This window comes from Akebia trifoliata, chromosome 10, assembly GCF_017979445.1.
Source record: "Akebia trifoliata isolate Shusen 1 chromosome 10, ASM1797944v1, whole genome shotgun sequence".
NCBI classification, from domain to species: domain Eukaryota; kingdom Viridiplantae; phylum Streptophyta; class Magnoliopsida; order Ranunculales; family Lardizabalaceae; genus Akebia; species Akebia trifoliata.
The window spans coordinates 29,470,000-29,486,181 of record NC_141384.1 but is presented as its reverse complement, the minus strand read 5'-3'; the positions used below and the strand labels follow the sequence as shown (position 1 = coordinate 29,486,181).

General features: G+C 35.4%; 2 protein-coding genes across 6 annotated transcripts; one reads left to right on the top strand and one right to left on the bottom strand.

Annotated features, from left to right (window-relative positions):
- Nucleotides 1–1,032: 1,032 nt before the first annotated feature.
- Nucleotides 1,033–4,386, top strand: LOC147393705 (large ribosomal subunit protein eL36y-like). Its single transcript, XM_086457023.1, has 4 exons — nucleotides 1,033–1,166; nucleotides 3,045–3,155; nucleotides 3,708–3,907; nucleotides 4,172–4,386. The coding sequence occupies exons 2-4, from the start codon at nucleotides 3,054–3,056 to the stop codon at nucleotides 4,200–4,202; spliced, it is 333 nt and encodes a 110-aa protein (XP_086313149.1). The 5' UTR covers nucleotides 1,033–1,166; nucleotides 3,045–3,053; the 3' UTR covers nucleotides 4,203–4,386.
- Nucleotides 4,387–6,005: 1,619 nt separating this feature from the next.
- LOC147393704 (uncharacterized) lies at nucleotides 6,006–16,172 on the bottom strand. Of its 5 annotated transcripts, XM_086455359.1 has the most exons (11): nucleotides 15,758–16,172; nucleotides 14,586–14,672; nucleotides 14,154–14,312; nucleotides 13,249–13,337; nucleotides 11,235–11,323; nucleotides 10,978–11,081; nucleotides 10,593–10,692; nucleotides 9,388–9,463; nucleotides 9,174–9,288; nucleotides 8,424–8,955; nucleotides 6,006–6,695 (listed from the first exon to the last, which is right to left on the bottom strand). In XM_086455359.1, the coding sequence occupies exons 1-11, from the start codon at nucleotides 16,035–16,037 to the stop codon at nucleotides 6,203–6,205; spliced, it is 2,124 nt and encodes a 707-aa protein (XP_086311485.1). In that variant the 5' UTR covers nucleotides 16,038–16,172; the 3' UTR covers nucleotides 6,006–6,202. The 5 variants fall into 5 exon arrangements, with proteins under 5 accessions (XP_086311485.1, XP_086311481.1, XP_086311482.1 ...); XM_086455355.1 differs by having other exon boundaries at nucleotides 13,249–14,312; XM_086455356.1 differs by having other exon boundaries at nucleotides 13,249–14,312; nucleotides 15,776–16,172.
- Between the last annotated feature and the right edge of the window lie 10 nt (nucleotides 16,173–16,182).

Genomic DNA, 16,182 nt, shown 5'->3' with positions numbered 1-16,182 from the left:
GCAAGGCTAATTAATTAATCACATAATTTTGGCCCCAATGAAGATGGATTTGCTAAAGATAAGCAGATTTGTAGGTGTTTTTTTCTTGTACTTTTTTAATATCGGGGTGTCCGGACTTATGTCCGATTAGGGAGACTAGATGAGACAGGGCCGGAACCAAGGCATATGGGACCCTCCCCAGGGCACACGCAACGCCTGCACATCACACGCACCAAGTAAGTGAGGGAACACCTTTGCGGATGGTTTCGAGGAAATATCCTTTATAGGATTCAAAATTGCCATTGGGCCACCCCCTCAGGTTGAGATGTACGTTTTTCCCTCTAAAACTGTTGAGAGACAGAGATGACTGGGACGAGTTATCCACTCTCAGAGGCAACATTATGAGATAGAGAATGTGAATCGTCTACCATATTAACTCGTTCAATATCTGAGACGACTCATCCAATGCGAAGTCAACGGTGTTCATTGTCTTTTTACAAAAAAAAATACTCAACTTTTAATTATTTAAATGTTTATAATCTATCCAAAAAATAAGATTTTATGATTGATCATATACGAGATCACCCAACATTAGAAAAAAAAAAAAACCAATTTACCTGTAAATCAATTTAAATGATGAATAATGATTTTCTAACACCCCTCTCATACCGCCATACGCCTCCTAATATGACATGTGTTAGAACAATAGATTCTTTTCCTTTGGATTACACAGCTACACATATTTATGAGGATGCACAATTGTGTATCCCGATGGAAAAAATCTATGATTCTATGCCATGCCACGTTTGGAGGGCATGTGTGAGAGGGGTGTCTGAAAATCACGACTCTTAAATGATTTGTCTCATTTGTGAATAAGTCGTGATAATATGATGCCCCCTCTAATGTATGTCCCCATCACAGAACCGTAGATCATTTGCCTTGGGATACACAAGATTTAATCTGATGATACGTATCCCGAGACAAATGAATTATGATTATGTGATAGGCGCCCATGAAACAAGGAATATGATTATGCGAACCATGGTTAAATCAAATGTACAAAATTACCCCTAATCTTTACGAATATTCCAGAAAAGTCCCGCATTTCTGTCTGCTATAAATTAAGATCAAACAGAAAACCCTAGTTTTCTTCTGCACTTCGCTTCTTCTTCAGTTTTTCTTCGAAGGTAAATTTCTCTCTTGAAATCTCTCCGAAATCATTTTCATTTCGATTCGAAAACTGATTTTAGTTTTCATTTAATAGTAAACCTAGTTTTTTTATTTCGATTTAACCGATCAAATATGGTTCTGGTTTCATTAGTTTTTATTTTCTTCTGCTCCTATTGTTTCTAGAGGAAATTAGGGTTTTGGATTCTCGTATATTGAACAATGTACACATAAGTAGCTTGATCTTCTATGATTGTTCGTATTTCTTTACAAGGTTATTTCTTATGTAGTGCCTATGGATTTGACTTGGTATTTCTTGTCTCCATTTAGGGTTTGAATCGTCTTCAAAGACCAGATCTCTTTCATTCTTGATTAAATTGAGAATATTTTTTTTATAGTTTTGTACTCAGTTGTGTTGCTAATAATTTTCATTTTGAAATATCATTGATATGTGAACTAGAAGAATTACTCATGAAGTTCATGTTTTGTATCAGAAAAAAAAAAATTGCCTCTCAATAATAATAATAATTGTCATTTTACCATGACCTAAGGATGTGAAATTATATTAAAAAAAAGATTATTGGAGTTTACAAGGAAGAAATGGTAGAAATATACTCAAAATCATTTTAAAAATATGGATACTTAGTTGTATATTTGTCTTACTCTTCTTCCATTGAGAGGGGATTCTCTTCATTTTATGGGTTTTTCTTGGAGTGGGTTTTGTTGGGGGTAACTAGTTTCTTTCTTCTCAATACCTTCGTTGAAGGAAATTGATACTTTTCTTCTATTAGGAGGGGATTTCTCTCCAGTTTATGGGTTAAACAGGTTTTCCTTGGAGTGGGCTTTGTTTAGGGTATCTAATTTCTTTCCCCTCAATACCTTTGTTGAAGGAACTTGGCAAGTTTTTCTGTTTTTTACATTGGATCTTTCATTCTGTGTCTTTGACTAGCATAGGTCCCACCAAGGACTATAATTATCTTCTTTGTTCCAACTCTTTATTTACTACTAGATATGCCATTTGTGTTACTTATGGTATATGATCTCTTCATGACTCGTTATGCGGACAATTTAGGGATATTTATAATTCCCTATCATGTATGTTCAAGTATTTTCATTGGTTCTTTGCAATTAGCCTCTTTGGTCTACTTTCTTTGGTCTCTTCAATATTAATTGGGTCCTTCCCCGTAATTTCTCCTCGTTGTTAGTAGAATGGATCAGTAATGCTTTCGACACCAGAAAACGGATCTTGTGTGCTTTGCTCCCCTCAGCTATCGCTTGGGGGGTTTGGATTGAGCGTAATAACAGAGTGTTCAATAACATGATTAACAGCTTTCATGCTAGCTTCTTGGAGATCTTGGGTTTTTTATACCTGTGGTCGAGACAGAGTATAGAGTTTGCAGGGACTACTTTTGAGGGCTTTGTTTTTAGATGGCACTCCTTATGTAATTATTAATGTTGTAGTTTTCCTTTTTTTTGGCTACTCTTCGAGAGGCTCTCTCGGCCTCCTTGTATTTTTATTGCCTTTTTTCAATATATTATACTTCTCAAAAAAAAAAATTAGCCTCTTTATGACTTCTTCTTCTTCTATGGAAAAGGGGATGGTGAGAGAGCCTTCAAAGAAAAAAAGACAGCAAAATCTACTCACCCTCTAAACATATAAAATAACTTACGCAAAAGGAATCAAAAAGTAAAAAAAAAATAATAAAAAATACTGATGATAATCTCCTAGATTATTTTGGGTTTTGTTTAGGCTCTTAAGGGAATGTTAGGATAAATCTATATCATTTGAAATTTGAAAAAAAGGAAATTGTAGTGTTTCTGATTTGTTCTGATTTGCTATAGATTCATCTGACATAATTTTTGGAGTGGACTAACCAATACTGCATTTGAAATAGCAGCGACAAGCAATGGCTCCACCACAGCCTAATTCTGGCCTCTTTGTGGGATTGAATAAAGGCCACATTGTAACCAAAAAGGAATTGGCCCCACGTCCATCAGCTAGAAAAGGAGTAAGTTTTTAATTCTCACTTTCTTAAGTTCTCATATTCCTCCTATAAACTGTTTAAATTATTTTGTTACCTATGTAACACTATCAAGTATCGATAGGATTGGTGGTCTGGTTTGGACTGTATTGTATTGGGCTGCTATCTCGGCCTCCTTTCTTGATTTCTTTTAGTAAAGTTTTCTTTTATCAATATAAAAAAAAAAAAAAGTATTAATAACTCATCAACATATGGTGCCTCAGTTTTAGTTATCTTTTACTCTTATCTAATGAATTGGAGTGGGGAAGTTAAAACAAGATATGTGCCAGTTTGCCACTTTATGTCCTATAGGTGCTGTCATGCATCAGCGTCATCTGCTACCATAATTGTTTTGATGCCTTAATTGAATCAGTTTTTTTAAGCTACTTTGATTGTGATTGGCTGCTAAAGTTAAATGGGTTGTGAAGATGTTATGGTAACTTAGATCAGTTACTCCAATCACAAAAAGATTTCTAATAAGTTTATTTCGGTTTCTAAATTATATTGCATCAATTGAAATGCTGGTATGTTTTTGTTCAGAAAACCAGTAAGAGAGTCCACTTCGTGAGGAACCTCATTAGGGAAGTTGCTGGTTTTGCACCTTATGAGAAGAGGATCACTGAACTTCTCAAGGTTGGGAAAGACAAACGTGCATTGAAAGTGGCAAAGAGAAAGCTAGGAACTCACAAGAGGGCAAAGAAGAAGAGAGAGGAGATGTCCAACGTTCTCCGCAAGATGAGGTGATTGACAACCATACTTAAATCTTATCTCCGTTATTTTTTCATAGATAACATGATGGGTAATTAAATCTGGTTCACCTCTCTCTCAACATATTGGATGTTAGCTTAGAGATTCCCCTAGACAATGTGGATCTCCAAACATCTTTAGTATTGACTAATCAAAAAAATAAAAATAAAATGGTCTCTTGTGAGTTAGGTTTTGGGGCATTGTTTGTCTGCACTCGCATGTTCTTACGATCTGTTGTGGGGATGTTTTTAATGCAGGTCTGCTGGAGTTGGAGAGAAAAAGAAGTGAGACACACTTCAGCCGTGTCTGGAACTTTTTTCATTGGTTAAATTATGCAGTGTAGAATGAGAATCAATTATGCCGCCTTTGAACTTTAATTTTATTTTTTGTCTTTTTTGGCTTTGGGATGCCAAGAGTAACTAAACAATCTTCTTTGCAACTCATTAATCTCAGTTGTGTTTTCTAGTGATTATCCTTTGTTTCATTAGTATTGTTGTGAGTGGGCACCCTTCTGGTTTGATGGTGTGGGGGTAGGATCCATTGAAGGTAATCGACATCATGGCCGGAGATTATCCTTATATTTATGAAACAAAAAGGTGCACTTAATAAAAGGTTCATTGGCCGGTAAGCCAGCCACAAATCAGGTGGGCTGGTATTTGGTAGAATATGGTATTCTTAGCTATTTTGAATGAAAGATTAGAAAAAATTTCCTTAAAATATTTTTTGTTTGTTTGTCTAATAATGTTTATTGAGCAAGCACCATCCTACATCAAATTGTGTATTTTTTTTTTTATTTATAAGAATTTAATACTGATTTGTAATCTGAGTATGAGCCAAAATCAAAATCAAATTCTAAAATCCGAATTAAATGCCCCCTAATTGTTGTTCAAGTTCCACTTGGATGATCTGTGAAAACCTTAAAGCAAGTCATTTTCACATTAATGCTAATGTACCTTCTTTTTTAAGATTTTCAAAATGCTAATATTCTAGAATTTGATGCATTATTTGGTTTAGATTATTGATCGGATTTTTTATATATAAACAGGAGTTAAAATCATGGAGAATCAGAAACAATTCTCAAGTTCACATACTATGTATTTATGACGATCTTAAAATACTTCTAGCTAAAATAATAATAATAAAATTATTATTATTTTAACAATAATTATATTAATAAGATTATGATATAATTAATAACTAATAATAATTATAATTAATAACAATAGTATCAGCAATAATAACAAAAGCAACAATTATAATAATAATTAATATTAATATATAATTATTTATAATTATAATTAATAATAAATAATTTTTAAAATAAAAATATAAAATCATCATAAATTTTTTGGTAATCTTAATCTTAACATACAATTCACATGAAAACTAGTAGAGAATGACTTAAATGTCATCTTTTTCAACTTTTTTCAAAAATCTTTTCTCTCAAAATTCCATTATCTTCAATCTCTATGACATGTATTTTTACTAACATTTTCAATCTCAAGAAGTGTAATTAGATAATTTTATTCACTAAATTATCTAATTTTGACAATCCATAATCAGAATCTACAATTTGAACGAAATGCACTCTTAATTTAATCTCATAATTACTTGATTTAGGGTTTTCCTAGATCATCCAAGCATGGTTTTAAAACTTGTCCGAGACTGAGACCTATCACCCGAGTTAACTCGATATCGAAGATGAACGAGACCAACCACAAAGTCACTTTTTTTACCGAGATTTATGACTCACGTTCAATTTTTTTATTTGTCTCACGAGACGTCTCAAACGTATCAGAAAACTCGTCCGAGACGACTCACTATCGGACCTGGATGACGATACGAGACCCGAAACCGAGTTTTAAAACCATGCATCCAAGTGGAACTTGAACAACACTTAGTTTAATCTCATAATTACCTTGCTTGTTTGAGTGTTTAGCTGAAACGAAGAAAATTTACAAGCCAACTTGGCAAGTCCTTAATCTGTGTTAAATACTCAAAACTATCAATTTATCACAATGAAATAGCGACAAACATCCCAAAATTAGTCACAGCGGATAACTGATAATAAGCATACAAAGTCATGGTATCGTGTCCTGCAACTACTCTCGATACATTAATATTTCACTTTCTTTGGGGTGAAAAACACTGCAATTATCAGTCTTAGAAAATCCACTTTCTTACAGTCTATTTGATGGAAGAGTGGAGAGGAAAAAAAAAAAACGTACATTTTTATTTCTCAACAGCTAGCACCCCTAGTGACAATAAACAGAAAAGGGAGACAAAATTCATGCCTTGAACTTCTGGGTGATTTTCTCTACTCCATCCCTGCAATCTCCTGCCACCCTCTTGGCACCGTCCTTGAGGGCCATACTAACACTGCTGACGCTTTGCTGCAACTCTTGTACTGATTCATTTGCTTTTGAAACAACAGCACCTTGAAGTTCTCTGGCTCGTCGGGTGGCATCAGAAGCGGACTCCTTCAAACTAGAAATTAAGGAGGTTATCTTCAGAATTATTCTCTCAATTACAACTCTGGAATTCCCTCTTATCTCGCTTGCCATTGCCTTGAGTTTGTTCACCAAGCTCTTGGCCCTTCCGATAGTTTCGTCAACCATGGACCGTTTACCTGTATTGAGCCATGTAACTCCGTCAGTGGCGTCTTCGCGGAGATTGTTGTCTACGACGACTTTGATGCCATGCCTCTCCCACCGGTCTCTAGCTTCCTCTAGAGCTTTTGCGTGCTCTCTTGCTCTTTTTGCTTCATCTTCTGCCCAAGCTCTGAATGGACAGTGATGAAAATAAATTAGGAAGAAAGAAGAAACCACATTTGTTCAGATTTGAAATATGTAACCGCAAAGATTATCTCCACGAAAATAACAAATGCATGATTAACTTTTTCGGCAAGAATGGGAAAGAAATTTCATAAACAAATCAGATTATAAGAAAAGAAATATACACAAATGATAATTGATTTATTCTCGTGTAAGGATAAACTGCTGTTAAAGAGAGGAAATAACCAAAACAGCTATGTATTTTGCCAAAATTACTGAACTAGTCTTGTGCTTTAATATTCATGAAAACCGCCAAATACCCGATGTCTTATGTCTTAATTATGTTCTTTTACGAGAATAGTTATCTGATGTACGGAGTACAGACACTTTGATGAATTTACCTTTATGCCCTTATGTTGAATGTAGGTAGGTTCACAAGAATGGTAAGTAAATAACAAACTTGCATGCCCATATACATCAAATAATCATTTTCGTAAAAAAAATAATTACAAAATCAGATATATGGCCAATTTTGTAAATATTAGATATTAGAAAAGCATGGCTGATTCAGTAATTTCTGCAAAGAGCCGGCTGTTTTCGTGAAACACCCTTAAATATGTATCAATAAAAGCGTGCAAAATAAATGCTCCAACCATGTAAATACTGAATCATTATTTTGGAATACAATAAATGCAAATAAAGTTTAAAAGAATTGTTCCCATCAACATTAAGTGCACTGTAGCACCTAGCTTACCTATTCAAACCATCTAAGGTAGGAAACTTCAAGTCTCGGCCCTAAAGTTGAACAGGTCAAGTATTCCCCACAGTAAGACTTATCTCCTGTTTTTGGATGATCTCTATGAATTTATGGTAAACAATTGACAGGATGCAAATTGATAGGAAGGTTAGGATCATCAGATCAGTGCTACATCAGGGCTGTTTCTCACTAAAGAGGTAGCAAGTAGCAACGGGATTACAGCCCAGAAAGATGGGTGTTTGTGACAGATTGTGAGTAGAAATTGGACCAAGGAAAAACCTAAAGACAAGTGTTATTATAAATCTACATATACATTATACTTGATTAATTTACACAACAGAAATTTTATACTTCGATGTGACTATTTTTGCTACCTTGGTTCTATTATCCATAAGTATATTAAAGATGGAGATTGAAGAGGATGTTGTGCAGAGAATTAGATTTAAATGGTTAAAAGTAGAGAGGTGTGCTTCTGGAGTACTATGTTATTAACGCATCCCAATAAAATTCAAAGGAAAATCTTATAACACCGACTTTTCTTTACGGAGCTGGATGTGCATAATAAAAAAACATGTCCATAGATCAAGCTTAGTAGAGATGAGGATACCCAGACTGTAAATGTGGTCATGTGTGAAATGAATACCGATAAACAGCTCTTTTTTCTTTGATAGGTAATACCGATAACAGCTCTAATTACAAGAAACGTGCAGGTTAAAGGTTCTAAGAGGAAGATAAAAAAGAATGTGGATTGAGGTAGTGAGAACGATAGACACACTTGAATAAACATATGATGTGGCATTAGAAATAATTGAACGGAGGAACAGAAACTGTGAAACTGACCCCAATTTTTTGGGTTATAACTAGTACTACATAACCTGTACCATCTTTACGTTGTATTCTCCATCTAAAGCATAATTTTGGAATGGGAAGAAGTAATAACTGCCTCCATTTGGAAAGGAAAAGTGACTGCTTTTGTACCTGGCCATGGATAATGCTTTCCGCTCAACCTCCAATTCGTATTGTAACTTGGCAATGGCCTGGTTTTCGCTTTCTGCTTCTTTCCGAAGCTTATTAATCCTTTCCCTTTCAAAAGATATTTCCATCTTGTCACTCATTAGGCTCTGCAACTGCTCCTCAACCTCAGTCCTTAACCTTGAGAGAACTTCCATTTCTGATTCAACAGCAGCTTGACCCCTCATCAGTACATTATTTTCTTCTTCTCTTTCAGTTCGTAATCTTTCCAGTTCGAGTCTTGCCTCTTGAGCCATTTTCTCAACAGCATCTATCTTTTCCCTTTCCATGACAAGCTCCTTCTCAAAACTTGCATTCACATCCTTCTCAACTTGAGCTACTAAAGCATTATGTGCTGCAACTGCAGCTTCAGCCATTGACTCGGCTTCGATTCTTGCAACCTCTTCACTAACAATGTCAGCAGCCTCGCCCGTTGCAAGAGCGATAGCAGCTTGAGCTTCTGTGACTGGCTTATCTGGCTGAAACAGTCTCGTGTAACCTATCGGATAAGTGAAGTAATTCAGTACATTAACTATCAAATCAAAGATACAGTCTTTTTAGAGAGCTTCTATTGCCACACCGATTAATTAACAGCACCACAAGATGTGTGTGAATTCTATGGTGATTTACACATGAATTGCGGTGCAGTTAGCAAAAGTCGGTGTGGCAATAGAATCTCTCTTATTATTGGTTAAAACAGTTGAGGGAGGATTATACCAAAAGCAAGTGCCATGATTCCCTGTTCTCCAGCAGATTGGTCGGCTACTAGTGCAGGCCATGCGTCCGGGTTTATCTTATCGATGTCTATAAAGCCGCAACATTGAAATATAATCTGAACATAGGCACACAGGTTGAACTCAGAAGCCATTAAATTTTTCAAAAATCCCCAAATTATTTACTGAATAATAAACTAATCTACAAAATTTTAAACCTTTCTGTCCACTTCTGGTAGGTTTCTTTTGTCTAGGGCCATCTTCCAAGTCACAAGATCCTGACGTGATACTGGTCTGCATTGCAATACAACGTTTGATAATTAAAATTCATATAATTGACACTTAGACATTGATATGCGAGTCCATGTCAAAGACAGAATACCCATAATCCCAAGAAGCAACACATCCGATCAGGAATACAGTGACTTCTCTATTAGAATTAGAAGATACATCAGACCATATCAGTGATAGAAATGAAAAATGTGTAAGAATATTACAGGTGATAAATAAATATGCCTACAAATAAAAGCAACAAAATCATGTTTTTGTGTTGATAACCACCAGCGTTTTTAGAGGCGTGTGAGGCTTATGCCTTGAGGCACGCCTCAAGATGAGGTTCATTAAAAAACGCCCTGAGGCATAAGGTTGAAACCGTAAAGCAGCTAAGGTTTACTCCTCAAACCATGAGGTACCTAAAAGGCATATGCCTCACATTATTTAAAAAAATAATAATAATAATAATAATGCATTTCTTCCTCATTCTTCTTATTATTTTCTTGTTAGTTTACTTCTTTTTATTATCTGAGTAAGACATTGTAAGTTTCTCTCTTTTTTTACCTCTATTTCTTTGTTACTACTAGTACGCAATATAAATTGAACACTTAGAAATGAATTCAAATACAAAATAGTAATATATATAAAGAAAATCGTTGAGTTAAGGTGTTTTATAAATAATCTTTGTGGTATTAAGTATTATACGGATGAAGTTTGTGACAAAAATAATATTTAATTATATTTTTGTAATGAAAATAAAATAATTAGTTATTATAAAGACTTTCAACTATTCTAATACAAATATTTCTATTTAGCTAAACTATAAAGTAATAATATTTTATATTATTATGGATTAAAAATTGAAATTTGATTGAGTGGATTTGAAATATATAAATATGCAATGGCTATCCTAAGCTTGAGATTTTTTATCACATTATTTACTTAAAAACATCATGCATGTGAGGCTTATGCTTTACGCCTAGAGGCTTACGCCACAAGGCGTTGACCAACTGAGTGCCTCACGCCTTTGCGTCTGAAAACATTGATAACCACGACAATTAGGGACCCACAAATGCCTTTTTGTATTCATACACACTTGAGTCCATAAAAATAGTATCACTTGGATTGCAGGTAGCACTCAAGAAATCACCTATCAGGATAGAAGAGGAAAGGGTCCTGCTCCTCATCTAAGGACTGGAGCATGTCACGTCTTGAAAGCTTGCTTGAGATAAGGCCAGCTTCAGCCAAGCCTGTGAGGTGCAATGCAGATAACTGTAATAGATGCTGATGGAAATCTGTAAAAGTGGTTGGAAAACCTTTCGACTAACATAAGAGCACAGTTCAAAGTTTTGTTTCCTCTTAGAATGTCTCAACCATGATGTCTCGGTCTCTGGGGTGGCCAAATCTTGTCTGCTGAATAGGGTTTGACTCATACCGTCTCTGTTTTTCAACTGACTGAGAAAGACATCTAGACCAAGATTTTAAACAATGCATAATAGTTGTACAATTTAGGCATAAACATCCCATTTCCTTACCTTGAATGGATGTGAAATCAGGGTCTTCAGGTGTAATATCGTCAAATGCAAGTTCAGTAACATTCTCTATGTACATTGCTGGATATACTTTTGAAACTGAATTCCTGAATGAAATTAAAAAGAAGCAAACAAGTCCAATCACTGATTCATATACTTAAAACATCTATAGTGTACATGACAATAAATAATAGGTATTCAGCTACCCATCCTAAGATTTTACCACCCTAGAAGTCATAGAAACAAGAGAAAGTACATACCTCGAAAGAGCACTGCTTGCGGAAACCAACCAACGGGCATACTCACGACGATTACATAGATCACCAGGCTGGACATTAGCTTCAATAATCTTCAAAAGATACAAATGATAACAACTTCATTAAAACGAAGATTCTAGAGTTAAATATATCAATACATGATAAATTCTCAAATATTGTTCACACTTCCACTTGAAAGTTTCCAATGTCTGCTTAAGTGAGATTTGATGGCCAAAACCTCTGAGCTCAGAGCTCATTCAAAAAACAAGATTTGAATATTCACATAAATTATTGATATGGCATGTATCTTTGACTTGTAGTAGCTTCCAAAAAGTTGAAATCATCAGCAATGAAGCAGGTATGATTGAGAAGACTCATGTGGAAGGAAAAATTCTTTGCAGATCACATAAATCAATATTTTAATACGATTTTTCTCCATGTTCCTTATATCAAAGATGCAGTGGCGCAAGTTCAAAGGTAGAAATCTTCTGAAATAACGCATCCTAAGGGAGTTATGTCTACAAACTTTTGGTTTGGTTTGCATCCATTAAGTTTTCAATGACCTTTGACCTTTTTTCACCATAATTTACTCCCCCCTTTGATAAACAGCACTATTGTGCTATTTTTTTTAAAGTGATCTTTAGCATAACTAATGCTCTAAAATGATATTTGGGAGTATATGTGACATTTTTCCTATGAAGATTTAGAAGGTGGAATATGTACTCACTTATTGGTAACTCGGTACTCACCACCTATTTCCTGAAATGCCTAAAGTAGATCAGCCTTTTGGTAGTGTAGATCATAATGTCATGTAGTCCCCAATTAACCCATCAGTTGATAACTCGTCTCTTCAGATTACTACTATCAACTTATATGGATCAAATTACTAACCTTTGACCTAATCCACTAGACTCTTTATTACTAGCAAGGGGAAACTTGGTTACCTTAGATGGATGCACCAAGGAACCACTTCCTACATATCTTAGTTTTGGAAAATGGGAGATAGAGAATTCAACAGTGACGATGTGATTGCTTCACTCTATGCAACCTGAAATAAGTAATGATTTCCTGTTTTCGAATATTATTAAGAAGATTTAGGATGTAACAGCTCAGTTTGAACAAGATATAGCTCACTTTCTTCAGGAGAACAAACCTTATTGACATATTTTGGCTCATTTTATCAAATGCGGAAAGAACTTGACCATTCCAAAGACTTTACTCCAGTAACACCAGATGATATGGTGAAATATGGTGCCCTGATTGAATGGCATATAATTTTTCAGTTCTTGGTTGGCTAAATACAGAGTTTGAGCAGTTGCATGTTCAAATTCTTGGAAAGAAGAGTTTGCCTCCCCTAAGCCAGGTCTATGCCTTCATACACAATAAGGAGAGTTTGAGGACTGTAATGCAACATATTCAGCAACAAGAAATATCCGTTTTAATCTCCACATTTAGAATAAGAAGAGATGGTCAAGGCAAAAGAGGTGAGAGACTCAAGTTCTAGAGAAACAAAGACAAAAACTGAAATGTGATAATTGAAGGAAGACAAGACACACAAAGGAGAAACGTTAAGATCTCCAAGGTCTTCAACAAAGAACTATGGCTTACTCATACAAAATATGTATTTGGAGATAATAAATTTGAAGGATACGTGCAAAAAAAATTAACAATAAAAATTTCTTATACACTCCATTAGATTTTTATTTTTTTATTTTTTTGGGGTGGGTAAGGTGGACTTGTACCCATATAACCTCAAAGTTGTTTTGCAATATGTCAAACCAATTGAGCTATGGGTCTAAGCTCATAGCTCCATTAGAATCACTACAAGGAAAACACAAGTTATTCTGTTTAGGGTTTGGGGAATGAGCTTTAGTAATGACTGGTAAAAGAAACATATATAGCCAAGTGCGATTTTTCCATAACAAAAGAGAACACACGGATTTGATTAAACAGAGGGCCTACATATGAGTAACTCTGATATAAATTGGTTATTACAAAAGTGAGAGCACGGAATTACCTTCAAAACCTGCAATGCTGCAAATGCCTGTCCCTGAACTTGATCAACAAATGCAGGAACCAAAATCTTTCCAGGAGAAACCTGCAGAGCTGCAGAAACCAAAGACGGGGCAGGTATCCCAGCAGAAGAGATGGAATTCTCAGGCATTAGTGCATCAAAAAATGAGATGCTCCTAATGATTTCAATATTTTTGTCTGATTCATTTGCATATGGATCAGCAAGTACTGATACAAGGGTTGTTCCTGATGACCCATTTTCGTTTAAATTATGCTCTCCTATATGTGAACTAATGCCTTCTGTTGGGACCTGCACCATTTTACTTGAGTCGTATTTTTCTTGGGTTGAAAGACTGGTTTCAGTCTCCGTAACATCTTCAGACTCGACATGGGGATCTGGAATGGCAACCAAATCTGAAGTGACTGAATTTCCCAGAGTTAGAGGTTTGTCAGGAGTCTGACCCCGAGAACCATAAGAAAAATCCAAAGGAAGCTTAGAATTTTCTATGGCCCCTGAGTCAGAAACTCCTTCTTGAAGGTTGGGGATAGAATCAGAATCAGAAACAGATGGGTTATCAAGGTTGACGGTTACCAGGTTCTCTCCGGGTTCAATAGAAGATTTTGGCGTACCATCTTTCAAGCTAGAAGCATCAGTAGAGCCATTAAAAATATCGGATTCAAGGATTTTAGGAAAGTTTGGGTTAGAGTGGGAGGATACTGAAATGACAGAAAAACCAAGTTTAGCTGCCGAATCTTCTTGAATGGAAGCAGTATCAATGGCATCAATACCACTGGAAGTGGATTCGAAATTTTGTATTAACGAGGTTCCCCCACTGATATTATCACAGGATCTGCTTTCAAAAGTAGCTTCAGTAATTTCTGGAGATGAACAAGAATCCTTGTTTGTACCTGTCTGGCTTTCAGGATAACAATCATTTTGTATCCACGCTTCATCTGGTCTTGCAGTAACGTCTTCAATTCTGGCTCGTTCAACTTTATCATTCTGGTCATCAGATGCTAACAACACTTCCTGCTGTGAGGTCAATGGTTCCATCTGTTGTTTTAGACCTGTTCAGACCCAAAAATTCAGAGATATAACCCAACACTTCTATTCGGTCAATGGTTCCATAAATACTGAAGAGGTATACCGACCCTAGATAGTTGAGACTGTATGGGTAAAAATGACTAGAAAATTATGCAGTTGTAGATAGCAATTTGAACCAATATTCACTGGCACCGACTCAAAAAGATAAATCTCTAAACCTAACTTCCTTGCATGCACAGTCAATAGCCATGGACACTAAATACAACATTTAACTTGAGAAGAATAAAATCACTTACCAGAATTATTCCTCTTTCTTAGAGATATAGATGCGAAGGTAAGTCCAGCGGCAAGAATAACTCCAGCCACTCCTGCTCCCACAATCCCTGAAAGTAAACTACTAGAGAAGTGTCATTAGTCCACCACAAACATGGACAGACAAAAGGTGAAAATCAACTGCTTTTATGTTTTCATGAGCAGAGGTTTTGCATTTCAAAATTGATTTTTAACCAACAAAACACAATGATCTCATTGCCGAGCTCAATTAATTCCTGTTTGGTTACTAGAAATTGTTTTGGAATTTCTAGGACTCCTATTTAGATGTCCTTTGGCATTAATGAATATACTAGAAGGTGGCATGTGCAATTGCACATGTGTCAAAAGGAATTATTTGTAATTTAAAATATTGATTAAAGGGTTTTTGAAGGTTACAAATATGTTAGTAATTTTGAAAACTAATAAACAGTTGGGTCGCGGGTTGCAATTTTCTTGATTTTTGACGAAAATGACCCTGATTATATTAAGTTTAAATATAAAAGTGAGGGCATTTGTGTGATCCAAATTTTGGTGTTGAACTACTTCTACTCCGCATTCTCTCATTATAATAGTAAAGATATGATTACTAGACATACTGTATAAATCTTGGGCATTTAAACTAGCATTGATATTTCATCATCTTGAGCTCCCTTGCCAGTATCCCGATTTACTTTCTATCACTCTCCACTATTCCTAGAACTGTGGGTATGAGATTGGATAAATTGATTCGAGATTTTATTTGAAAAGCGAATTTTTTCTATCACTCTCCTTCAGTGAAATTTTTCTTCCCTTCGATTTTCTCAACAATCGTCCTCCCAAGACCTAATGCGATTCTCCTAAACCATCAAGCAGACAAAGCAAGACCCTCCCCATCCTTCCACCATCTACATACTCTATGGTAGAACAAAGTTCTATACAGTTTCCTAAATTTCAAACTTTTATGGTCTATAACAGATAATCAAGAAGTCGATTTGGTCGATACAGTTTGAAAATTAAATAACTTTCTAAGCATCTCGAGATGTTCTAATCAGCTAATTACTCTTTCACTAAACTACCAAGTCTACAATCTACAATTCTTGCAAATTAAGTAAAAAAAAAATCACAAAATGAGAGAGAATAAAACAAATAATTTCAAAAACACAGTAATCACTCGTACCTCCAAATCCTCGCTTACCAGGCAAGCCATCCGAATCCGTTTCAAACCATCCACTAAAAGAATTTCCAGACGAATCCGAATTCACCCAAGAATCTCCAGATACTCTCTTCTCCCCTCCATCTTCGTCTCTCTTCACAGTTCCAACAGTAGCAAACAAACGAATTCGACGATTTACAGTCCGTACATGCACACGAGTATAAATTAAAGAGGATTTTCTGCGTTTGAGACCTAATCGAAGCTGAAACCAATTTGGAGACGAATGAGTCAACAAAGACGCCATTTTTTAGAACAGAGAACTCGAGCGATGATGTAGAAACAGATTTCAAGGTGCAGAGAAATCGAATTTAGAGTTTTAATTAACTCAAGTTAACGACAGATCCTTCGAGTATCTTGATCAGAGCAACTCCAACTTTATTTTGGCATAT

Coding starts and splice junctions, on each gene's coding strand:
- LOC147393705 (XM_086457023.1), top strand. CDS start 3,054: ATGGCTCCACCACAGCCTAATTCTGGCCTCTTTGTGGGATTGAATAAA. Junction 3,156..3,707: donor GTCCATCAGCTAGAAAAGGA/GTAAGTTTTTAA, acceptor GTTTTTGTTCAG/AAAACCAGTAAGAGAGTCCA. Junction 3,908..4,171: donor AACGTTCTCCGCAAGATGAG/GTGATTGACAAC, acceptor TTTTTAATGCAG/GTCTGCTGGAGTTGGAGAGA.
- LOC147393704 (XM_086455355.1), bottom strand. CDS start 16,037: ATGGCGTCTTTGTTGACTCATTCGTCTCCAAATTGGTTTCAGCTTCGA. Junction 14,313..14,585: donor AAGAAAGAGGAATAATTCTG/GTAAGTGATTTT, acceptor GGGTCTGAACAG/GTCTAAAACAACAGATGGAA. Junction 9,464..10,592: donor TTCCTCTTCTATCCTGATAG/GTGATTTCTTGA, acceptor ATTGCAATGCAG/ACCAGTATCACGTCAGGATC.